General features: G+C 41.9%; 2 protein-coding genes across 7 annotated transcripts in view; one reads left to right on the top strand and one right to left on the bottom strand.

The window, feature by feature from the left end:
• The window catches only part of DROSHA (drosha ribonuclease III), a 102,703-nt gene extending 95,908 nt beyond the window's left edge, over positions 1–6,795 (bottom strand). For 5 of the 6 annotated variants that reach the window (XM_087815325.1, XM_087815328.1, XM_087815327.1 and 2 more), the window contains exons 1-4: positions 6,682–6,795; positions 5,510–5,616; positions 4,369–4,433; positions 1,352–2,185 (exon numbers count right to left, since the gene is read on the bottom strand). In XM_087815325.1, coding sequence (XP_087671451.1) covers positions 1,352–2,185; positions 4,369–4,385 — 851 coding nt within the window. In that variant the 5' untranslated portion in view covers positions 4,386–4,433; positions 5,510–5,616; positions 6,682–6,795. Of the gene's footprint in view, positions 1–1,351; positions 2,186–4,368; positions 4,434–5,509; positions 5,617–6,677 lie in introns of all 6 variants that reach the window. The other variant, XM_087815326.1, reaches the window with a different exon arrangement.
• A 305-nt stretch (positions 6,796–7,100) lies between these two features.
• C3H5orf22 (chromosome 3 C5orf22 homolog) lies at positions 7,101–24,185 on the top strand. Its single transcript, XM_087815324.1, has 9 exons — positions 7,101–7,196; positions 8,625–8,770; positions 10,792–10,941; positions 13,493–13,922; positions 14,793–14,855; positions 15,270–15,391; positions 17,889–17,955; positions 19,847–19,986; positions 23,013–24,185. Exons 1-9 carry the CDS (start codon positions 7,116–7,118, stop codon positions 23,140–23,142), a joined length of 1,329 nt encoding a protein of 442 aa, XP_087671450.1. The 5' UTR covers positions 7,101–7,115; the 3' UTR covers positions 23,143–24,185.
• Positions 24,186–25,604: the final 1,419 nt, after the last annotated feature.

Here is a 25,604-nt window from a genome sequence, read left to right as displayed (position 1 = left end):
ATAATTAAGAACAAAACTGACCAGAAACAGTAATTCATGCTGAAAAGACTTAAAAGACAACCGACTCTCAAATTCGTCATCTCCACAGGAAACACATTCCTTCTACCTCCCACTGCATCAGCGAGAAGCAACAACACACTTTCCTTCCAAACCTTCTGGGCATCAGATACTCTCTTCAGGGCTGAGAACGACCATCACCACTTACTGGTAAAATATTCACTCAGAGTCAAACCAACAGCCATGAGAAAAACGGAAACCAAGAAGTGAACTGATGGCTCCAGCTCTTTACGAACCGACACGTTGACATGAACTGGTTTGCAGAGCTCACACATGTGCAGCCCGGAAGGTCCACAGGACAATGAAGGTAAACACACCACAGGGGACAGAAAGCGAAGCAGTGATCAGCTGGACAAGTGGAAAAACCTCAACTTTTTATCTACATAGAGTTCACTGAGGGCACAAACATCAGTACAATCATTACCTGTGTTTTTATTTTTCCACCCAAACCAACGGTTCTTAGACTTTTGGGGTAACAGTCTCACACCACCTCTTGAGAATTTGGTGTAAGATACCGATTTACTTATAGAAAAACATACAGACACATAAAATTTTGCATATAACTTCAGAGCATTTCTAGAAGCCCATCTCGGACTCCGTTTAAAAACACCTGCTGAGAACCTTATTGCCTTGTATATATAGGTATTTGGTCTTTTGAAAAAAAGAAATGTACTCCGGAATAGCACAGTATTTTTTAAATACAATTTTCTTCAGTATGAATTTGTTTTAGTGCAATAAAAGTAGGTTAATGCTATTTCGGAAACTATAACTTTGATAGTGTATAACTAATATAATTTCACTTTACAAGGAAACAGAGCAAGAAGGCAACAATGCACAATAAATTTCTGTTTATTCTAAAAACCAGAAAGCAAGTTCTGCTTAACCAGTTTGATTCTTAATTGATAACATGGGCAGATCATTAATTCCAAAAGAATTCGAGTGCTGTAACCTGATGTGATGTTCATACTGAATGTAATTCAATACAAAGCAAAAAATATATGATTTTTCAATGGATCATCATTAAAATGTCGACTGCATTATGCAGAGTAATCAGCTTACATCCACTGAAGGGATCTACGTTGATAACTTTGAAATGCTTTTCAAAAGTGGCTTTTTCTGACATCAATTTCTTTACTTGTCAGTTGTCTCTTCCTCTTTAAAACAGCCCAAAACAAGCTTTATTTCCTTTTATACATCGAAAGGCACTGCTGGCCCTTTTCGGTTCAGTTTGCTGATAAACAGAAAATGGCCTGTGCATGGGCCTCTGCAGTTCATTAAAAAACACACGTTTTACCTGCTCCGCTCGTAGCTCCGGTGGCGAGACGGCGTTCTCCCTCGGTCATAATCTGATCTGTAGCGGCTGTCGGGTCTTCTCCGGTCGGGACTTCGGCCTCGCTCCCTGCGATCCAGGGACCGATGCCGCTCGCCTCGCCCGTGACTGTGGTCACGGTGCCTGTGGTCATCATAGTGCTTGAGCCTTTCCGGGGACCTTCTCTCACTGGGAGCCTTCGGGAGTGGGTATGGAGGGAGATGCCTAAAATGAGGGCTGCTGCTGTTGTTAGCGCTGGGCGGGAAAGAGCTGGGGCTGTTCTGGAAGCTATTAAAATTCGGAGGTGGGAAGTTGTGGTGCGAATATCCAGGAGGGTACTGGTAATTGACCTGCTGTGGCATGACTGGAGGGGGTGGGGGGTGGGGCATGGAAGGAGGGGGCACCATGTAGGGGAACGTGCCTTGCCCAGGAGGTGCTCCGGGGACTGGGGGGTTGTTAGGACAGGGCATCGGAGGCGGCATGGGAGGAAAACAGGGAGGTACCGGGAAGGGGGGCCTCATCTGGTGGTTGGGGAAGGGGGGCCGGATTGGGCAGGGGGGAAGAGGGCCTTGTGCTGAGGGAGGCATGGGTGGAGGGAAGGGTACAAAATCTGGTCGCGGAGGCATGTAACTGGGGGCGGGAGAGTTTGAGAAGGTGGTGGAAGGAGCACTAGGAGGTTCATATTGATACTGCACAGGAGGCTGCTGAGGGTGAAGCAGTCTCAGGTTCTGGGGCCGGAAGGCTGGCGCAGAGGGTCTGGCTCCATGTCCCCCTCGCCCTCGGGGACAGCCTCGTCCCGGGTGGAACGACATTCTATGACTTTGTTGGAGGAAAGAAAAAGAAGAAAAAAAAACTCACTATGGGAACAGGGTTTCACAAATGACTGAATAGCTTCAAGAGCAGCTGACAGACCCCTTGGGCCACTGGGATATTCCACCCCCCCGGCACTGAGTTCTCTGTAATACCTGACACCTCATGGCCAGTAAACTCTTCCCGGCTCAGCCACCCAACCCACTGCCACGGTCACTCTCTGGACCGTGTCACTCCCTAAAGCCGAAAGCTGCTCCACCTCCAGAATGACGAATTCAACATCCCACGGTTCAATCATTTGCTACCATGTCCTTGCTTACGTTCCCCAAAAATCTTGACGTCACAGTGTCATCCTGTCTGCACACCCCACATTTTCTATATCTGTACCAGCGTCTTCCTGTCTTCACCTTCGTTCCCACTCAGCACAGACTCTGCAAGTTCAACATAACATGTCCTAAAAGGAACGAATGGTCTTCCCTCCAACACGACACCACTTGCTCATCCATGTATTTTCTATCTCAATAGGTGCCGTTTAGGTTCCAGGTACTTTCACTTTTATCATCTTTGCCATAGACATTTTCACTGCACAACTAATTGGCCTCGAGGCAATTTTTCCGTTAAAATGATAACATGTAGTCCAAATTTAGTTGAGGTGTATCCTTCTACAAGTTGGTTCTCTGGAGTCAGTCCTTCCAGCCAAAAGCCAGGTATCAGTGGCTGGCGTAGGTCCCTCACTGCTGGTGCATATAGCTAGCAGGTGACGGAACCAGTGCTGGCAGGCAAGGGGCCATTACACGTGGTTTGCACCCTTGCCCATGAGGAGTAGCCTCACAAAGGCAAGAACAGATGTCCCTTCTCTCCTTGGGACCAATGCAGTTTAACACCACTGCAGGTCACAAGTAGGTGAAGTGGGCCTGACCACGGCAGGGGTAAGTGTCTCAAGGTCATCGGAGAGCTATTTTAACTTTGTAGACTGTACCTAACCAAGGACTGGTCTTCGTGCCATGAGAAACATGGGTCCAACTGTGTGATTGTCACTCCTCCATATCTCCTATTGATAAGGCCCCGGCAGTACCTGTCAATAGCTAAGTGCTTATTGACAACAACAGATTTTAACAACATCCTAGCACAGTTCCCTCAATGTAAGCAAATCACCTTTAAATCAAAACAACTTTACTTAGGTCATAAACAAGTGGATCTGAAATCATAACAAACCAATACACAACACCTCATGGTGATAGTCTATAGTTAGCATTTCTTCCAGATGACATCAATCTGCCCATCTGCTCCGAGAGCTGGTTTCTTTCATTGCAGTGGTTCCCAAACGCAATGCAATGGGAAGAGAAAGGGAGGCTGAGGGCCCTCTTTGAGGGCACAGAAGGAAGTGCTTAGGTACAATCCACAAAATAAAATCAGTCATTTACATTGTACTCCTGTGAATGTATACACATTTTAAATGTATTCAAACACTTTGTATCTCCCAATAAAGTCTTTATGTCGTTAATTCATTTTATCATGTTTCATTGTGTCATTTTTAATGTCCCTCTTTTATTTGTCATTATCTTTTTTACAGCAAAACTGCCTTACAGCCAATTAGTCACCCAGAAAAATGTTTGCAGGGAAAGTGCTTGCAGCAAAGATGCTTATGGCGAAAATATCAGGCACATAGTGGTCCTAAAATCACACACCAGGGAATTATCTAACAATTTTTCCTTCTTTACCCCTTTTAACTGAAAGTTTATTTTAAAATTCCTATCATTTTTGGTTTGTAAGTACTTCCTGAGCTCACCCACTTCACACCATCATCTCTGGCCTCCCTACTACAATAACAGCCTCACGGGACTTTCTACAGCCCTATCACCACCCCCGCAGGCCTGTTAGGTTTCCTGCTGTTGCACACTCTGTGCTGCTTCTCCGCAGGTCCTATAAGAATTACAGTCCACCAGCTCTTTACCTAATGCCATCCTTAATGTTGCAAGCACCTGAGAACCATGGGTTCCATCACAGCAGGGCTCTGGGTCGTCTCGTTAACTGCTCTGGTCTGAGTTCCCAGCCACGCACACGGCCCAAGTGAACATATTTTCCCCTCTCTTCACAGACCTAAATCTTCCCCACAGTCCATGACCCGGCGCCAGTGTTTGCTCCTCTCTCTGTTCTCCCGAAACTACTGCCATCCCTCCCACACCACTCACCATGTATTGCCTTGCATCGCGATGTACTGTCTGGGTCAGTGTCATATCCTCAAGGACTGTAAGTTCTAGAGCACAGAAAGAATAAAAGAGACATAAAAACGTTTCCTAAACTGTTAACGCTAGAAAACCTTTCTGCAATTACCTTAACACTAATTTTGCATTCTCCGAGGCATTTAGCACACTAACGAAATTAAGAGGATGTTGAACTGAATTAAAGTTTACAACTAACTTAAGATGTCCTTAATACTTGTCTCACTGACTCAAAACAATCAGTAACTGAAAAGACTGAAAATCTGGGCATATTCCATCTCTAATCTGCTAAAAGACCAGGGAAAGTAATCATTTCTCCTCCCCTTCTCCATACTCTAGTTTCCTTCACAGTGAGGCCAGCATTCAAATTCAAACATAACTGTGATTTCGGAGAGAAAATAATCATCTTTGCGTTGCATTCCCTACTCTTCTCACAGCAGAATGTTGTGAACAGGAATGACTTTCCAAATACTCAAACGTCAGAAAAATGTTTAAAACTCTCAACTAAATATTAAACACAACGTACTGTACTGTTAACGTAGCTGCATCTCCCTAAAGTCTTTCTAGCTTAACTTTTACCAGTAAGCTTAAGGCAGGTTTTCAAATGGCTCATGAGGACAGTTTCAGGTTATTTAGCTGTATCGATCACCAGCGTCAATAAATAGCAGGCACCAAATAATATCTGAGTAATGATTACTTTTCAGACTAAGGCCCTCAAGATAAATCCAAGGCCTAGACAGCTGATCTTGCCACCACGGGCTAATCACTACCAACAGAATCAAATTCAAACTCCGTGTTTGTTATTTAAGGCCCTCTAGAAGCTGAATCCAACTTCTTCCAGGCTTATTCTCCATTATCTTCCCCACGAAGCACCTATTGCCCCAGAATTCCCCAGCTGCCTAACATACCAGATACTATCATATCACCCAGCTTGTTCTTTGCTCCCGCTCTTCTGAAATCTCTGACCGTATGAATTTGCCCACTGAATTCTACCCATCTACTCATGTCAAGTGCCACCTCTTCTGTGAAGCCTTTCCTGGTTCCCTGGACATACTCTCACTTCCTCTAGACTTCCCTCTTAGTCTGTACTTACTTCTTTTGCAGCACTTACCAGAGACTGCCTCACATTGTAGTCATGTGTGCGCATGTCTAGCCCCCTGATGACATGGGTTGATTCACAGTCATTTCTGAATCCTTCACAGGCCTTGGCAAAGCACCCTGCACACAGTAGGGAGTGAATAAACGTTTACTGTCTCACCAACAGTACATGTTTCTATGTTGCTACAGTACATTTCCCGTTCACATATATCCATAACAGATTTGCCTTATCAAAACCAGACAAAAAGACCTTTCCACTGATTCACACAACATTCATTGAGCCAAAATGTGCGGGGCACTGTTGCAGGCCTGCAGTAAGACACACAGCCTACAGTACTCAAGGAGCTCAGAACCCACAATACAAATACATTTTTAAGTAAAAATAATACAATGCAATAAACACAAGAAAAGAGATATGCACAGGGTTTAAGGGAACACAAAGGAATGTGCTGGACCTACAGGTGGGCAACAGTCAGAGTCACTAACACTCTCATTCACTGGGTAACAGATCTCATAGATTCACTATGAGATCCTCCAGGATGTTTCTATAGATAGAACATCTAAAAACAATGACTATGAAACTGGCCTACTAAAGGCATAATCAGGCCGTGTTGTAGATGTAAACTTTAATTCAAAAGTCCAAGAATTACTGCAACCGGGAAAGTAATCATTGTCTGCGTCTGCCTACTCCTAGGCTGGTGTTTGGAAGAAGGGAAAATGAGGCGCTGTGAACAGTTAACACGTCCAGGAACATCAGTCTATGTAGAGAGAGTTGCAAAGTATGGCTACATTTTGATTAAGACGCCCTCTGTCCGCCCAGGTGCACCCACAGCCCCATCGCCTTCCTCTGGCTGAAGCGCACGCTTCCCTGTTTGCATCTCCCGCCAGACGGGGCGCCCCAGCCAGGCGAGCGCTGGGCGGGGGTCTCCCTCCCCCCGACGCGCGGGCGCCCCCAGCCAGCGCCGGCGCGCGCCCCGCGGAGAAGTGAAAGGTCTCCTTTGTCCCTGGCACGTATTTACGGGATCCGGGCCTGGGGTCGCTTTCTCGCCCTGAGCTGCAGACCTGAAGAGGGGTGCCGGAGCCTAACTTCCAGGCGCCCCTCGCCGCAGCCCCGGCCACCAGCCCCGTTTAAACCCAGCCATTCGCTCCCTCTATGAAGCCCCGCAAGCTGGCCCTTTTACCTACAAAAAGGCTCCCGGGCCGAGGTCGCCGCCAGAGCAAAGCGGGGCTTATTCTGCAGCGGCCCAGAGCGCGGCGCCGCCGCCAGCGCCTCCGGAACAGGAAACAGAGGGAATTAAAAAGCAAACCTGAAAAAAACCTGGACCTCGGGGGCCGGGCGCGGGCTGGAGGGGGGGGAGAGAGAGGGGGAGAGAAAGAGACACTGCTGGACACGCCTCGTGCACGGTGATTGGTCCGTCAACAAAAGCGATGGGCATCTGAGCCAATCGCCCTCATCTGACCTCCGGAGCCCGCCCCCTGCCCCCTTTGTCCTCCAATCCGGAACCGCAACCGGGTGAGCGCGCGTGTCCACCGGGGGAGGGCGGTGGGCCCGGCTCTGGGGCGTCAGCGGGTCCTCGCCGCGCACCTGGGGCGCTAGGGAGGCGGCCGCGCGCGGAAGCATGAGCGCCGCCGCGGGAGGACGCGCTCGCCTGCGGCGCTACGCCGAGCTCCCGGTGTGGGTGGTGGAGGACCACCAGGAGGTGAGCGGGCGGCGGCGGGCCTCGCCCGGGCCGAGAGCGCCGGCGTCCGTTCCCCGCGCGAGCTGCGTTGCAGCGGGGAGAACCCCGGCCTGGGAAGAGTAGGCGCCGGAGGTTATGGGGCACTTACTCCGCCCCAGGTCCCACCGCCCACCGCCGGTGGTGCGGGGATCCCCACTGCCCTGCGCGGCCGGACCGCAGAGCCCCGAGTCCGTCACCTGCACCCTGGCGCGGGCTCCCGGGGCGCCCCCGGCCGCGCATCTCCAGCGCAGCCTGCGCGCGGGGGGCGCTTTGGGTTAAGCACGCGGGTCGCCGTACGTGATGCGGGGCGACCGTCGTAGCCCTCGGGGCCGTCAGTGTTACTGTGTGCGTAGTGGGCACGTGCATTTTTTCCCACGGTCCCCGCGTTTGCAAACACTAGATACTTTGTATCTTTATGTCAGTGCCGCTTTAGAGTAGCTAAGACGGTGCCTGAGTGCAGGCTTCTGGAAGCCTGCAAAGGAGGCCCATGGGTCAGAGGCTTTTTTTTTTCCTGAGTAGCATCATCTAACCTTGAGAGTTCTCTGGATGTTCAAGAGGAAAAGGGTGATTCCAGATTTATGGATGGAGAAAGTTAAGAGGAGAGGAAGGAAGTTTGGCTTCTCAGGACCTAGACATAGTGTGTATGGACCTGAGAGAAAGGGCAACTGCGGGGTAGGCCGTGCTTTCAAATGCAGTCTTTTTTTTTTTTTTAACTCGTGGGATTTTTCTTAATTCAATTTGTCGGTGTGACACTGGTTAATAAAATTATATAGGTTTCTCATGTACAATTCTACGTAATCTGTATATTGCATTGTGTGCTCACCACCCCCCAAGTCAAGTCTCCTTCCATCACCATGAATCCCCCTTTACCCCCTTCTGCCTCCCTCCACCCCCCTTTCCCTGTGGTAACACCTTACTGCGTCTGTGAGGGTTTTTTCCTTTGCTCAATCAAATTCACCCTTAAACCTAAAACTATACAGACTGTAGTAGGACAAAGGCCTACAGAGCACCTAGCCCAACCACACCTTCCTAAAGTATGGAAAGGGCCCAAAGACCCAGGGTGGCTTGGACACATCTTCAGTGCCAGAACCCGTATTAACAAGCAGTTTTTTCCGAGTGTCGGTCCTTGTCTGTTTCCTCACATTTTCTGTTGAGTTTGTTGTGGCTGCAAGATGACAGCAAGCAATGCCCATGAAATCCTTTGGAGTGCATGTTGGAAGTTGAGAGGAAAAAATAAAGCTTGAGATCATGATCTGAATCATCTACAGTGGATGCTCTCTCCTACTTGTTAACAACTTGGTGTGCTTCAGATTGCGCACAGTTACATTCAGCTTCGTTTTTCTCTCTGCGTTTGGGTGCATGCTCGTGATTCCAGGGCCAATTCTGAATGTGCGCATGTGTCTTTCACAGGTTCTGCCTTTTATATACCGAGCCATTGGCTCAAAACATCTTCCTGACGGTAATATAAGTTTCGTGCATTTTGATTCACATCCAGATCTCCTTATTCCTGTGAATATGCCAGCTGACACTGTGTTTGATAAGGAAACTCTTTTCGGGTAATAAGTGATTTTATTAATGATCTTTTATGTACTTGAAATACAATTCGCAGTAGATGATAAGTAATTAAGGGAAATAGACTTTGTTAAGCTCATGAATTTGTTGTTTGCCCTTTTATATTTTATTTAGAGCAAGTGTTGACAGACTTTTTCTTTAAGAGCCAGGTAGTAGATACTTTAGGCTAGCTGGCCGTAATAATGGTCTCTGTTGCAACTACTTATCTCTGCCCTTGCCATTTGAAAGCAGCTATAGACACTATGTAAACAAATGGCTGTGGTTTTGTGCCAATAAAACTTGATTTACAAAGACAGGTGCCCCAGCCAGTGTTTGCCAACCTCTGCTTTAAAATGCAGAATTTTAGAAATAGAAGACACTTGCTAAGTTACCTGAGCCAGTTCTCCCTTCCTCTCTGCTTTAAAAGTCTGGATACTGAGGCACAAGAAAATGTGCAATAATTTAATTTGTATATCTTGTCTTCCAGTATTGAGTTTTTCCAACCTCCCAACTTGTTTCTTTTCAGGTCACAAATCCTACTGATTTTCAGTTATATAGAATCATAGAGATGGAAGGGAAATTGGTAATTTGTGCTCTAGTCTTCAGGAAGGATCATAACTAATGTGTCTCTAAATAAAAACTTAGTAGTCTCTCTTCTGAAAGAAGGTCCCCTGAAGTTCTGTTGCTGCCTCTTTATGTACGTATTTGTTAGACTGTAGCCTACTTGTACAATATTAAAGTTACATAGCAGTAATTTTCCTGTTTTAATATAAAGTTAAAACAGAGATGCTTGTGTAAATTCACTTTAGCCTACTACATTTGACTTTTTCCAAAACCCCACTTTAGACACTAGTTTTTGAAGAAACAGGGTAGCTCTGTCATTGTCCTTACTTTACTCTCTTTTGTATTTAGAGGTTTTATGGTTTAGAAATTGAAAAGAATTATGAAGCTGGAAATCAGACTGTACAGTTAGTTATACAGTAATAGTTCTTAAACGTTTTAGTCTCAGGATTCCTGTATACCTTTAAAAGTTATTGAGCTTTTTCTTTAATGTGGGTTATAGCTATTGATATGTACCATATTTGAAATTAAAACTGAGAAGTGTTTAAACTATTAATTTCAAAATAACAATAGACCTTTATATGTTAGCATAAACAAGATATTTTTATGAAACACAAATATATTTTCTGAAGCAAAAAGTATCTAGTGAGAAGAGTAACAATGTTTAAATTTTTGTAAATCTCTTTAATGTTTGCTTCATAGAAAACAGATGGATTCTCGTATCTGCTTTGGCATTCTGTCTGTTGCCGTTTGTTGTTTTGGTGGAAGTATATGAAAAAAATTCACAAAGAGAATTTTCTTAGCCTTTTCAGATAATTGTGAATATTCTTTAGTACTATACGGACACATAACAAGTGGTGGTTTAAAGCTTAGTTAGACTATAGAATCCAACAATCTCAGATTCAAGTGTGAATAACCATGGTTTAACAGTCAGCCTTTCTTTCAAGAAAAATGGTGTTTAGTTTGCAATTCAATCACAGGTGCTTTTCCTTGAGCCAGCCATGTGCTTCAAAGTGTGTAGCAGAAGTACTTTCTGTTCACTCCTCATTTTGCCACACGGAATATTTTTAAATGTATATTTGGGATCAAGGTTTAATCATGACGGACATTCTCACTGAAACTGCTTTGGTGGGATGGGGGAGGGTTAGTGCTTGGTAGTGAAGACTACAGTGACTACTAGTAGAGTTTGGTGCCATTGCCTTGATTAATCTTAGGACATCAGCCCACCATTGCTTTGCACTATGTGTACAAAGATCAATACCATGCAAAGGGGAAATGATGCCTTAGTGTTTTAGGAAAATTGTTTTTAACTAGTGGTCATAGGAAGGGTCTCAGGAATCTCCCAGTGGTCCCTCAGAACACACTTTGAGACCTGCTGTCTTAAAATACTATTGTGAATGAAATTACATTTGGAAAAAAGTCACTCACTAATAGTTTTCACTGTTCCTCTTTGTTCCTTTTCCAGAGAATTAAGTATTGAGAATTGGATTATGCCTGCAGTTTATGCTGGCCATTTTTCTCATGTAGTATGGCTTCATCCCGCGTGGGCTCAGCAAATCAGAGAGGGTACACATCACTTTCTAGTAGGCAAAGACATCTCTACCACAACAATCAGGTAATTTCCTCATGTTTGTGAGTACGAAAGGATCGAGCGCCGCTTCTATCTTATTTTGGATTCCTGTAATAATTTATAAGTATCTCTATACACATACAGAGTCAGATTAAGCTCAGCTCTTCCAAAAAGAGTTCTCAGAACACCAGGAACAAGTTTTCAAGTCTCTTACCTTCCTCACACACATTTACATTTTGTTGCCGGCTTGCCAAGTTTCTCTGTTTGTTTTGTTTTCTCCAATCCTCACCCGAGGATGTGTGTGTTTGTTTGTTTTATTGATTTTGAGAGAGAGAGGAAGGAGGAAAGAGAGAGAGAAAGGAAACATCTGTGAGTCGCCTCCCTCAGGAACCTTGACCAGGGATACCGAGGATCCAGCCCGTAACCCAGGTAGGTGCCCTGACCAGGAATCGAACCCTCCACCTTCTGCTGTGTGGGGTGACGTTCCAGCCAACGGAGCCGCCCAACCGGGACACCGAGTTTGTTGCTGAGTAATATGATCTTTATCATCTGGTATTCTGGCTCCATTGATGACCAACTCCATTAAATCATTGAAGCACTTTTTATTTATTTATTTATTTATTTATTTATTTATTTATTTATTTATTTTTTAAATATATCTTTATTGATTTCAGAGAGAGGAAAGGAGAGGGAGGGAGAGAGAGATAGAAACATCAATGATGAGAGAGTCATCGATCGGCTGCCTCCTGCACGCCCCTGACTGGGGATCGAGCCCGCAACCCGGGCATATGCCCTGACCGGGAATCGAACCCCAATCGCCTGGATCCTAGGTCGATGCTCAGCCACTGAGCCACACCCGGCCAGGCTGAAGTACTGTTTTGATTTATATATTTAATGATACATTTACTATTATTTTCCAGTATAACTATGGTGTAATGAATGGAGCAATTAGCAGTGAAAAAGCAAAATTATCTCTTTTTTTAAAAAAAAATTCAGTGGCTAAAAAGTAGATTTGGGGTTTTAACTTTATTAATATGATTAGCTTTAGATAATCTAAATTAACTTGCAAAGTTTTCTGACTTGGCTTACATGTGCAACTATTTTTGTTGTAGAAGCATGTAACCAATGTTCTGTGCATCTTCTAAAGTCTCTTGTGATGGGATGAATGTTTTAAGTAGTGGAACTATAACTGTCTATAACCTGAAGGGTAGTGGGATTAATGGTATTGCAATGAAAACGAAGTAATCTTTCTCATTGAATGTGATACCTTTTACTTCTGACTTATCCTTCATGATACAATTAACTTGTGTTGCATATGCTTATCAATTACACAAATAACTTAATTGTGTATGCATAAGATTGTATTTATTGAGCATATAATACTAAATAAGCAGGGTTCCTCATATAATAAATATTATACATAATACTAGTGTATGTGAAAGTGTGGGAGGGTTTTTATTGAGCACGTCAGTGCGTAGGCCTCCTTTAACCCGAAACAGACATTTGAAATTCAGTGTATAATAATATTAGGAAGATTTTGATTATCTCATGATTTTAATCCTGCAAGTAAAAATTTTTGGAAGAGACTCACATACATGTAGGTACACAGTCTGAAATGTGTGTGTTTGTACTGATACAAACAAAGGAAAACATCCATTATTACAGCAGAATACAAATTTAGGTTAAGTGATAGAGCCTTTGTCTTTCTTAGGATGGTACAATTTTTAATAAGCCTGGACATTAGTTTTATTGTGTCATTAATCTTTTTTGGGCAAGTTACATCTTTTTAAATTTAAGACTGTATATTTTTTAGTAGAATGGGTAGGAAATAATGACTATTCTTTTAGTTGGATAGAGCCTACCTCTAGAAGAAGCATTTGGTTTCACTGTTCGTAATACTTACCAAGGCTTAATATAGTTAAAAAGCTAAGATCGTGCCACTATTCTGAAATTAGAAACCTGCAACTTGTGAAATACGCTCTGTACGCGTATAAGGTTTTCTAAAAGTTGCTTTTTATATTAAAACATGATTATATCAAGTTTAACGAAGCTTTGAAATACATCGGAGGGAGCTTCTATTAAATTATTTCCAGAGGTAATTTAAGTGATTTTTTTGGATAAAGTTTCAGCTGTTATGAGGGAAAGCCAAAGCACTGGCTTAAACAGGATCGTTTATTTCTTTCTCATATGAGTTTACCGCATACAGCCCAGGGCCTGTGTGGCAGCTCTGTCGTTTCGGTCACCCCAGTTCCTTCTACCTTTGTGCTCCATCATCCCTAGAACACTGCCTTTGTCCTCGTAGTCCTGGGCGGGCTTGCCCCTTCCCTGTCACACACCGTCGGTGAGAAGGGGAGAACGAGTCAGATGGCCACAGCTAGCTACAAGACAGGCTACGATATGGTCGTTACTTTGGGCAGTTGTGTGCCAGCTAAAAACTGGGGGAATGCTATTTCTGCAGAAGAACGAATACCAGAGACAGCTCTCAGTTTTGTCTAACATGTCCTTTCTCAGAGTTTTGCAGTGCGGTGGAAATGCTGTATGAAATGTGAGCTAATTTGTCCATTCGTCTTTAAAATAGTTCTTTCCTCTGATGCAGGGTTACAAGTACAGACCATTACTTCCTAAGTGATGGTCTTTATGTAACTGAGGATCAGCTAGAGAACCAAAAACCTTTGCAGTTGGATGTAATTATGGTAAAACCATATAAACTCTGTAACAATCAAGAAGAAAGCGATGCAGTGTCTTCTGCTAAGAAACCAAAGCTAGCACGGGAAGGCTCAGAAGACACTGCCTCCACTCACTGTGACTCTTGTTCAGAAGGGTGGGAAACGGACACAGTGGCACAGAGAGGGGTCCGCAGTGGCCTGGAACCGTCGTGTTCACATTCTTCCGAAAGCCAGGAACCCCAGACCACAGTCAGCGCTGGAGGAGTCCTGGGCACTTTGAAGAAAGGAGATGCGTTTGTCTTAGATATTGACTTGGATTTTTTTTCAGTCAAGAATCCCTTCAAAGAAATGTTCACTCAGGTAAATGTGGGATTTTTAAAACATGGGTCTTGAGAATTATAGGGCATTTCTCTAGATCAGAGATGAGCAAACTTTCTGCAAACAGCCAGGGGGTCCCACATGCCTCTGCCACATGGTCTTGTTCTTTTAGACCCTTTAAGATTGTATATACCATTCATCACCCGAGCCCCACACAAAAACAGGTCCCTGCTCTAGGCGGTATTTATTAACTGGGGTAATGTGTACATGAGTGGTTGAAAAAAAAACAAAGTCATAGACTAGAAGAAAGTGTGTACGTTAAAGAACGTCACTTCCTTTACCCCATCTCCATCCCTCAGATTCTTAACTCAGAAACATACTACGGCCAGTTTTTTATGGTATCTTTCCGGAGATATTCTATGTCTGTAAAACCCTGTGTGACAAATTTTTCAGTGAACATTAAGGTGCTTAATACACGTGTACTATTTGTGGCTAATCACGGAGGCCCATGATCCTCAGGATACCTCAGCAGGTCTCAAATGCAAGTCACCAGACAGGGTCAGTATGCACAGATCTGGAATAGAATCATGCATTTGGGAAACCGATGGATTCATCGTCCAAATGAACATTCCTAGGTGCATTTTATAGACACGTATGTCAGCTTACCTTAGCATTCCAGAGGGATTCCAGAGGGATTCAAATTAACTGTCTTTTTTCTAAGTTCACTATTTGATTTATATTGATGATGCTGCACCTTACAGTCTTTATTCTGTATACATATCAGAAGCCACTGTGATTTATCTAAATAACTAAAAGCCTCTACTTGTCACGCCCAGATGGATGGAGCCACCCTGAAGAAATGATAGTGAATAATTATTTTCTAATATATGGATTTTTTCGTTTTGTTTTTAGGAGGAGTACAAGATCTTGCAAGAGCTGTACCAATTTAAAAAGCCTGGCACCAACCTGACAGAGGTATCCTCCATTTATTTCTCTTGGATTTTATCTATTTATCACACATCTAATAATACAGTTTATTATAGGTGCTCTCAAACAACTATCCAAAATCTTTTGTGTGTGTGTTTATTGGGGAAGTCTGTGATTAGTACTTGAAAGTCATATTTTAACTAATTGAACTGAGATTTTTATTTTTATTTTCCAAAGTAGGATATTTTCTTAACTTTATTTTTATTGAATTTATTGGGGCGACATTGGTTAATAAGACCCTGCAGGTTTCAAGGGCACAGCACCATAAAACGTCACTGGCACACTGCATGCTCTCACTACCCAAAGTCAAGTCGCTTCCCCCACTTCTACTCCTCCCCCCCGCCCCCTTCACTTGTTTTTTGAAAGAATAACTACAATCTCAGCTTTTCTATGCATTTAAAGGAAGATCTAGTAGATTGTGTTGATGCTCGAATTCACCAATTAGAAGATTTAGAAGCTACTTTTGCTGATTTGTGTGATGCTGATGATGAAGAAACTGTACAGAAATGGGCTTCAAACCCTGGGTAAGACCCTCAAACATTTTTTCTCCAGCTCAACTATATTTCAGTCCTAGATATATTGCTAGATTTACTAAATTGCTTTTAAAAATTAGTATTAAATTTCAACACAGATTTACTAACACTAGTTAACATTTATTATTTTCTGTGTGCCCAATATAATTCTAATTCTAAAATTGTCTCTTGCATTATCTCATTTATTCCTTATAATAGTTTTATGGCTTCACTGTTATTGCCATTTTATAGGTTCAGTCCCCCCAAGTCCCATAGTAAGAGGGTGTGCCTTTGGTCATTGTGTGGCAGCTCCCCTTCTGTATGTGCTGTGGTAGGTTTCACGTAAGATTAAAGATAGGTAAGAGTCCCTATTCTGAAGTTAACCTATCAATAGAAAAGTAAGTTACTAGACTGGTAAGTTATAATGTGAAAACTTGCCTCGTTTTAAGGATAGCCCAGTATTTTCAGGCTGCCCATAGCATCAAGGAGCAAGATTGAAAGCTGGGTGTTTCTTCGGGTTATTTATCCAGGCAGTTCTCTCGGTGTTGACCAACCTCGAAAATAGGGAGAGAAAGTTTCTTTGAGAGTGATCGTCTGTTGATTTGGGGGTGCGGTGAAGAATGCCTTTAGTATTAATGCCTATTTGAAAGAATAGTATCATAAATGGTATAATTACCTTTCTCTAAAATAAATCTTTAAGTTATATAAACTCCAAAGACCAGGTAACTAAAATAAAACTATCAGACATACACTTTTTGTCCCCATGAGCACAGAAGACCAGAATTAGCTTATTTTCAAACAGATCTCCCCCACACACAGACTGTTCTCCACAGTGGAGATGAGGGAAATCAGTCATAAAGTAGCAACAAAAAACAGTTCAAATTACAGTACTTCGAGCCACTAAGATTTGTTACATAACAGTTATTGAAAATAATTCAACAGCTATCTGGAAGAATCCAGAAAAAACTAGAAGAGCAGTTACCTCTGGGGAGAGGAATAGTGGCCGAAGGGTGAAGTTCCTGAGGGAGAGATGCCTGCCTTTGCTCTGTATTACATATTCAAAATATTCAGTGCAACTTTTTATTTAAAAATATTCAGAAACATCCTTGAAATACAAATACATAAAATGTTATTTAATCACTAAGGAAAGCTTTGGTTTGGAAGAATAAACCGTAATAGCCCGGCCGGGCGTGGCTCAGCGGTTGAGCGTCGACCGAGGATCCAGGCGATCAGGATTCGGTTCCCGGTCAGGGCACATGCCCGGGTTGCGGGCTGCAGCCGATCAGTGACTCTCTCATCATTGATGTTTCTCTCTCTCTCTCCCTCTCCCTTCCTCTCTCTGAAATCAATAAAGATATATTTTTAAAAAAACAAAACCGTAATAGTATTAATCCCATCAGTAAATATTAGCCCTGCACTTTCACATAGGTTAAAGCTTTTTCTCTTTGGTAAAGGGAAATGATTCTAAAGACGATTCCCTCCTTTTGAGATTCGATGGAGTAGGGAGATGTAGAAATAAGTCACAGGACTCTTTCCAGAAGTATTGAGGAGCACCTACTATCTTGTGATTTGTTTGAAGTCTCAATCCAAGTTTAAAACTTAAAACCAAAAAAGCTAGCCTGAACCCCTTAGAACCTGCATCTAGCCCGTAGCCAGGGCCGCCCCCACTGAAACCCGCCGCGCCTGCGGAGCGGCCCGGGTCGCTCTTGCACCTGCAGGGTCTGCCCCAGACCCGGAGGAACAAGGGGCTGCAGCACTTGCGACTGTAGACTGTGGTTGGAACTGGGGGTCGGGGGGAGGAGCACAGAGGAAAAGAGGTTGGGACAGCAAAAAAAACCTCCTCAACTTACTGTGTCCCTAAAGGGCCAGACCCAGGAGGTGGGTGGTTAGGTCCAGACCCCGGAAAGTGTTACTACTAAAAGAAAGAAGAATCCGGAGGAGCGGGTAGACGGGCCTCAGGCCGCCTCCTGCCTGCCCCTCCCGGCCGGTGGCGGGTGTTCGGGAGGACGCATCGGAGTACTGGGGTCATTGATTCACCGGGGCTGCCGAAGCAGTCCACCTAAATTAAACAACTTAAAGCGCCGTAGTTGTGATAGCAGACAGTTTAGGACTTTTCCAGTTATAGTTGTACATGACAGTAAATATGACCTTAATTTTTTTAAGGCTTCAGAAAACTCTCTTTTCAACACTGTGTGCTAAAGGCACCCAGTTTTTCTTGCTGATCAAAATGACTTTTAAAGTCACAGCAGAACTTGCATTTTTAAAGGAAAATCTCAGTTTCTCGAGTGCTAATTTTCAACCTTAAACACAATCTGTAATCTTTTTACGTAAGAAAAGAGCAGGGAACATTTATTTCTTCGTATTTTAAGTTTGAACAGCTTTACCTTTCATTTCTCAAGAATCACAGGAAACATATTGTTAATGGAGAATTTTAAGGGTAATGTACCATTGGCTACTGTAATTTTGGCTGAGGTGCTATGATGTTTAACTAAGGGTGGCTGTTTTCCAGAATGGAATCACTAGTTCCACTTGTGCAGAGTTTGAAAAAACGGATGGACGTGCCAGACTATGAAATGGTAAATATTTTATACTGAAGTAAAAAACTGACCTTTTCCAAAGGCATTTTTCTGAATAGAAAAATGTGCTTTTTGTTAAGGTAGGTCACTTTTATTTGTGCTCCTGGAAAGTGTGAATGAATTATTTTTTCTAAAAAAGTGATGGAAAAACAATATATGACTTTTAGAATCCATTTTCTAGGAAAAATGTACTTCTTTTCCCAACTTTATCTATGAAGCAAAAGTGCTGTGTTTTTTGGGGGGGGGGGTAGGGGGGTCAGATTTCTTCCCAGAGAAAAAAATACAATTTCTGAAGCTATTCATTCTTTTTTTATTCATTTTTTTTACCCCTTCCCTACTTCTTTCCTCACTCTGAAAACTTTTCTGATTATAAAAACCAAACCAGGAAGGCACTCTGGTGATTGCACCGTAACTATCAACCGTGTGACTGACTGTTGCCAACAGTGATCCGAATTCTGTGGCAAAGAGAATGCTGTTAGTGATGACCCTATTATTTTTATATCATTCTGCAATCTTTGAAGCATACATTTTCCCATTTGAAGTTCACACACCTTTTCTTAGATTTTGTACCAGAGCTGAGACCTCCAGCCTTCTGTTCTTTTACTTCTGGTGCTGCTTGTACTTCAATATTTGCTTTAATATTTTAGTTAGTCATGGAAGACAGTCAGGCCACCTCGTTTGAACTGAAGTTTACATATTGGTTTAATGCTAACCTTATAAGAATGAAAAAATACCAGCAAAAGAATGTTTTGGTTAAACCATGGCTAATACAAGACTCACCTTTTTTTTTTTACATTCAGTATTATTCTGTATTGGTTTCCAGTGCACAGCGTAGTAGTGAGACAATCATATACTTTACAAAGTGTTTCCCCCAATATTTCTAGTACCCACCTGGCACCTATACTTAGTGATCGTTCTTTTTAATGGCAATTATTAAGAATGAAAGAGGTCTGAGACACTTAGCGTTTAAAAATGCTTTGAGCTCGTGTGATGTTAATGAATGTGTCTTCATGGATGTTTGCTTTAATTGTTCCAGTGCATCTGGGTTTTCTGATGGTTGGGAGGGTTTTGTTGAGAGAGGGGATGTTATTGGCTCGATCGCAGATTCTATAATCAAATATGGTGTGCCTTTAGCTGCAGGGTTAGACATGAAGTGCTTTAATCATGTTAGTAGAAAAGATCATGCAGAGTCTGTCATTTTACTACATTGACGGATCATTGCCAGTTAAATCTTTTATGTTGGTCCAGAGCCTCCAGTAAAATAGCAGATTAGTGTTTTTCCATGCTTTGCGCTTGTGTACACTGGGCAAAACTGTGACATATCTGAGACCCAGTTTTCAGAACTTTAAAGCAGAAGCTGCAAAATGCCAGCCTGTGAGCCACTTCCCGCTTTCAGGCATATTTAGCTTAGAGCCAGTTGTTTGCATTTAAAACACATGTATAGAAATCAGCAGTACGCACTTACACATAAGGATACACAGAAACTGGGAACAGGGTTAAATAAGATAGGAACACATCCCCTGTATCCTCTTAAAGCTTTGAATGTAGTACTAAGTGCATATCAGCTTTTAGAATCTATGTGAAGTGGATAATTTGCTAGAAAATGTAAATTGTCAGAAAAACTCAAGTAAAGACAGAAACTGAATGAATCTGTAATCATGAAATAAATTTTTAAAGTTAAAGAATTATTTATAGAAAAGGCATCAGGCCCAAACAGGTATATAGGCCGGTTCTTCCAAACTTGAGAGAATAGATAATTTCTATGGCACAGAAATTATTAAGGAAAAAATAATCCCAATTCACAAGATTTGTCAGCAAGACTATTAATGGTTAAAGAATCTTCTAAAAACAACAAAGCCGTATAGCGTAATCTTTAATATCTTCCTTTCAGGTTCACCAGGCGGGTCTAACCTGTGACTATGCAGAACTTCCTCACCATGTCAGCACAGAACAGGAAATCGAGTGTCATATGCAGTCTGTATATTATTTACTGAAAAACCTACCAAAACCTACCCTTGTGACAATTGCAAGGTAAGTGTGGTAGCTTGAACAGTGGCCCATCAAAGATGTCCATGTCCTAATCTTAGGAATTTGTGAATATGTTGGTTTATACTCATGACTTTATAGCTGTTAATTAACTCAAGGATCTTAAAATGAGAGAGTTACCCTGGATTATCTGTGTGGGCCCAGTGTAATCACAGGGGTCCTCATACGGAAGGCAGGAGGGTCAGAATCAGGTTGGAAGGTGCTAGGATACTGGCTTTGAAGATGGAGATGGGCCACAAGCTAAGGAATCAATGCAGGCAGCCTGTGGAAGGTGGAAAGGCAAGAAAACAGATTCTTTCCCAGAGCCTAGAGAGGAAACGCAGCCCTGCTGGCACCTTTATTTTAGGACTGCTGACCTCCAACAAAACTATAATAAATGTGTGCCTTTAAGCTTCTGTGTTTGTGGCAATTTATTATAGCAGCAGTCGGAAATTAATACAGTCTCTGTAGACGAATCTGATGATTACTAATACAGTAATTCTTAGTTTTTTACCTTCTCAGCTCAAATTTTAGATGTATTTTCTCTTTCCTATTAGTAATGGTCGGCAAACAACCTGTTACTTTGTCTTTGAAGATGGTGATATTCAAATAAACACAAGAATTCTGATTTCTGTGTCCTACAGAGGAATATTTAGCTTCTATCATATTTTAAATTTAAACTACTAATGTGCTGAATAGTTACAACAATTTAATGAAACTTTCTTTTCTGTGTTGTTCTTTGGGCTGGTTTTATGTAGAATTGTTAGATTCTAAAAATAAGTGCTTTAAATGCTGCAATAGTTTTCTTTATGACAAGCATTTTGTAACATGTTTTACCTTCCTGCAACAAAATTCATAGATAATCTAGCTTATGTACATACATAATTTTGAAATATATAGATATTTACATAATATGTAGATAATAGAGTTGCCTTAGTCCATTCAGGCCGCAATAGCAAAAATATCATAGACCTATTGCTTTATAAACAACAGAAATTTATGTTTCACAGTCCTGGGGGCTGGAAAGTCCAAGATGAAGGGGTCAGTAGATTCAGTGTCGTGGTGAGTTACCTGGTTCCTAATTCATAGACAGCTGTCCTCTCCCTGTCACCTCACGTGGTGGAAGGGGCGGTGAAGGAGCTCTCTGGGCACTAACCTCATTTATGAGGAGCCGACCCTCATGCCCTAATCACCTCCAGTGGCCTCACCTCCAGGTACACGATCACATCGGGGATTAGGTTCCAACATGTGAATTTTGTGGGTCGAGGGGAAGTACACAAACATTTAGTCTATAGCGATAACCTACTTACACATAATTTAAATATATATGTTTATATATGTATACACACAAAAATATCATTGTAACATAAAGGAGAAACGAAAGTAATTGATAAAAGTAGTATGTATTAAAAGCCACACTAGACTTGCACCTTTACAAAGAATCACTAAATGTAATAGTTACAAATGCAGACATATGCTCTCACTTGTTTGCACCAAATACCATGAACAGCACTGCCATAGTGACATGGTTTTTCTAGTCGGAACAGCCTCTTGGTAAAGTTCTGAACTTAAGTCCAATCTTCCCTCAATTAACAGAGTAATTTGTGTCATTTCTGAAAAATTTAGTGCATATTGAACCATTTTCAAACATACTTTGTTCATAGGTAAAAGAGTGTTAAATTGTAGGTTCAGAAGGTTAAAAATAGGACACAGGTTGTTCACTGAGTGCTCTGTGGACTTCAGAAAGTATGCCAGACACAGGACAGTCGCTCATGTTCGTATTGCAGGACTGTCCTGCATGTTGTAAGCTTTCTTGCAGCCCTGCCCTCTTTCTTCAGCCCCCTGGTTGTGATTTGACAATAAAAAAAATGTACCTACAGAACTTCAGAGCTCCCTTTTGGGTACTCCCATCAAGAACCACTCTAATAGTGTTAAAGAGGCCATAAATTTTTTTAAAGCATTTAAGTACCCTTTATTTGTCCTAAATTAATCTTTTCTATATGATACTTTTTAAAATTAGGTCTTTATATGTATATGTTGAACAGTATTTAATAATTTAAAATTGTTCTATATTTAACACATTCATTATATGTTAAATATTTACGTCAAGCCCCAAAGATAACCTAATCACCAGAGAATGGAATGAGTTTATCAGAAGTCTTACAGATTATTTGTTTACTTCTAAAATACTTATGATAGGGAGTAGGCTAGATAACTAAGCCCATTTCTGTCTATAAAAGTTTCTGTGCCACTGTCCCCAGTCCATCCCTCTAAGTGGCTTCCTCACCCCAGTTCAGAACCAGGAGACACTGATCAACTCATTTCAGGTCTTAGTCCAGCTCGTTGTCAGTGATGTCATAACTGGCCATTCAAGTTGTTGGTGATTCTAGGAAGACTCCCAAAATGTCGATTGCTGTCCCACCGCACTTGGCTCTTTGCTCAGTACTTACTCCCTAGGAAACTGATCCCTGCACCAGCACGTCCCCACGGTTCATTCAGGACCGTCCTGTGCACTTGTGTAGTTAACTCATTGTGTTCAGAAGCAGACCCCTCTTATCAGTTGGAAATTCTCTTCCCTCCTAATTTCCAACCCTAATATACACGTAAAAGAAGGGAAAGGATGCCAGTGCCCTCAGGATCCCCAGGCAGCACCTCCCTTTCAGGGAACCCGCAGTCTAGCTGTTACGCACGGAGGCTTTGAAGATGGGCCCTGTGGTTTCAGATCCCGTCACCAGCATTTACTCACTCGCTGCTCTGTGGCCAGTGCAGGTTAATCTTTCTGGTTTCCCATTCCTTTAAAGGGAAGGTAAATGTGCCCGTTTCACAGGTGGCTGAGAAGATTAAAGAACATAATTTGTGTCATGTTCCTGACACAAATAAACATTTAATAGCTTTCAGGGGCTGTTATTCCAAATTTCAGCACACATTTATTTCTATTTTACATGGAAATCAACACATGAAGGCTTTTTGTCACTGCACAGTATGATCTCATCCTATTTATGTGTGTGTTTTCTTTCTCTTCTTGGTTCCAGGTCAAGTCTGGATGATTACTGCCCTTCTGAGCAAGTTGACAGTATTCAGGAGAAAGTCCTCAATGTGCTCCGCTCCCTCTATGGGACTCTAGACCTCCACCTGGTGTATTCAGAGTCCGCTCCATCTTGAAACAGCAAAACACGAGGCTCCTATTACATCTCGATGTAGTAACAGGGTTTTCAGTAACTTATTTGTAAATGAGTCTTCCAGAGGACACTTTGTTTTTACATTAAGTTTGACTTAAAATCTTTCGGGTATCGTCAGTTGTTGAATGATGGCAATTTTGTTGGCATCGAGTCTACCCCTTTGGGTTTTCTTTGTGTAATTATCCTCACTTTTATGAGGGTGTTTTTCCCCCCTTTCTCCCCGAGGTCAGTTGGACTGTATGACATTCATTCATTCATTGATTATTCACTCAGCTAACTTTTATTGAGCACTTACACGTGCCAGACACAGTTAAATGATGGGTATATGGTAATGAGCAGAACAGACAAGGCCCTGCCCTCTGAGGGACAGCTGAGAAACAAATTATGGAAGGACAACCACAAACATGTCTTAGGCATGCTCTAGTTCTCAGGGCACCCTGGCCTTATGGGAAAGTAACATTCTCAGAAGCTACTAGCAAAATAATAACAATAAACAAACTTGCCAGTCCATGGAAATGTTGCAGGAAGTCGACCTCTCTGAGACTGTTGGTTCTGTAGCCTAGCTCTTGCTAAAAATGCTCTCAGATTGTTGGTATTGAGGAGGTCTAATTGAGTAAACTCAACCAAACAAAAATTGACCCTGGTTTGCTAATCAGAAAAGCCCTTCTGGGGTTTTGTGCCTCAGTGGCAGTCAGTGTGAAAACTGATTATCATTATAGTTCCTAAGAGCCACTTTATTGGCAGTCTGGGTAGATACTTTTTCAAATAAACCAGCTCTTTATGTAAATAGTAGGGGAAAAAGTTAACTCCCTAATTCTGGCCTACCGTTAAATACTGCCTTCTAGCAGCCTCCCATGAAAAGGAGACCCTGCCCAACTCAGTCTTAATCATGGGACTTTTCATTTATGTAATTGGCCAGAGTCTTTCCCCTTTTCAGTATCCTTCATGTTCAGAAATCATTTTCAACTTTATTGTTGAAAGTATGACAGATGTCGTCCCCCCCCGACTTTTTTTTTTTTCATTTTTAACTACCTAATTTCTTTTCCTTTAAAAGGTAGGATGACATTTAAAGAAAAAATAATCCATTATTCCTGTCCTACCACGGCAGTTGTTGTCATTTTTGCATGTAACTTTCAGGCCTTGACCACACGTGTACCTGTTGAGTTGCATGTGACTGAAATTACAGCGTTAGGTCCCACTCACTTAGGGCTGATAACCAAGGGCACGTTACCATCACTGCGCACTAGATGGCACCAGATCCCATTTTTCCAGTGATCCTTTTTTCTAACGAATTTTTCTTGTCACCAGGTTGATTTCCAAGTCTGATAAATGTGAATGCTTATTTCTGTTGTGAAAAGCAGAGCAAACTGATTTAACTTTCCATTTTGATGGAACATTATTAGGTGCCAAAAAGTTTTCATTTCTCTAACATCAGAATTGCAAAACAGTGCTATTTATTTTTAAAATTTTATTAAGAGTTCTGTAAATAGATGTTACTTTTATGAGTAAATTAACTTTGTGTGCTAAGAGAAATAAAAAGGTGTGTATTGAGGTTTTAAAGATTGAAAACCAAACCATAGCACTAATTAATTGTGTGTCATCTCTGTGTTCATAGCATTGGTCTTATGGGTCTGGTTTAGCTAGTAAGTCACTTACTACAATTCCCATGAGCCGATGTGACTCATTGTTTTAGCTCAGGTAGAATAAAAGAGCATCAGTTTCCTCTTTAGGAACACTTGGATTGCTTAGTTTCATGCTCTGTAAAGAGTAAAATTCAGCCCCTCTTGTTGACTAGAACAAACTTAGTAAATTGTGCCTCTGTATTTCAGATTGGAAGATATTTAATTTATCAAGACATCCCTCATACGTGTTCTAAGCACCAGTGAGGATTAGACACGAATATCACCTGAAGCATGGGCTTTTGAGAAACGTTGACTTCAGTGTAAGCATGGGCCCCATAGCTTTGATATCTCTAGGTGATCTAGGTTCTCAAGGAGCCCTTGGTAAAAGTCCTTCATTCTTTATATGATATTTTCTCCAAATATCATATATTTTCATATATTTTATAATTTATATTTGGTGGTTGCTTGTATAGGAAGTCTACTAGGACGCTGTGTTGCCTGTCTTCGCATGATGTCAAATAAAAATAAAACACCGGCCTGACATCCAAGAAAAGCACTTACAAGCGAAACAACTCTTTTAGTTTTAAAATATCTTTTTTTCTGCTTTGCAGTTAAGGGATTAGCCCTACTATGTACCAAATGCATTATAAAGTTATATTAATTAAAACAGTGCATTACTAGCATGTGAGCAGGCAGACAAACAAATGGAACATAATAGTGTCCAGATATGGACCTAAGTCAGAGTAAGGATACCTGGTTTAAGAGGAAAAAATAAAAAACTAATGACTCATATAAAATGAAAGATTATTTCTCATTTTCATAA

Source organism: Miniopterus natalensis, chromosome 3 (assembly GCF_054644295.1).
Source record: "Miniopterus natalensis isolate mMinNat1 chromosome 3, mMinNat1.hap1, whole genome shotgun sequence".
Taxonomy (NCBI): Eukaryota; Metazoa; Chordata; class Mammalia; order Chiroptera; family Miniopteridae; genus Miniopterus; species Miniopterus natalensis.
Note: the sequence above shows the minus strand (reverse complement) of the source record. Positions and strands in the feature narration are given on the sequence as shown.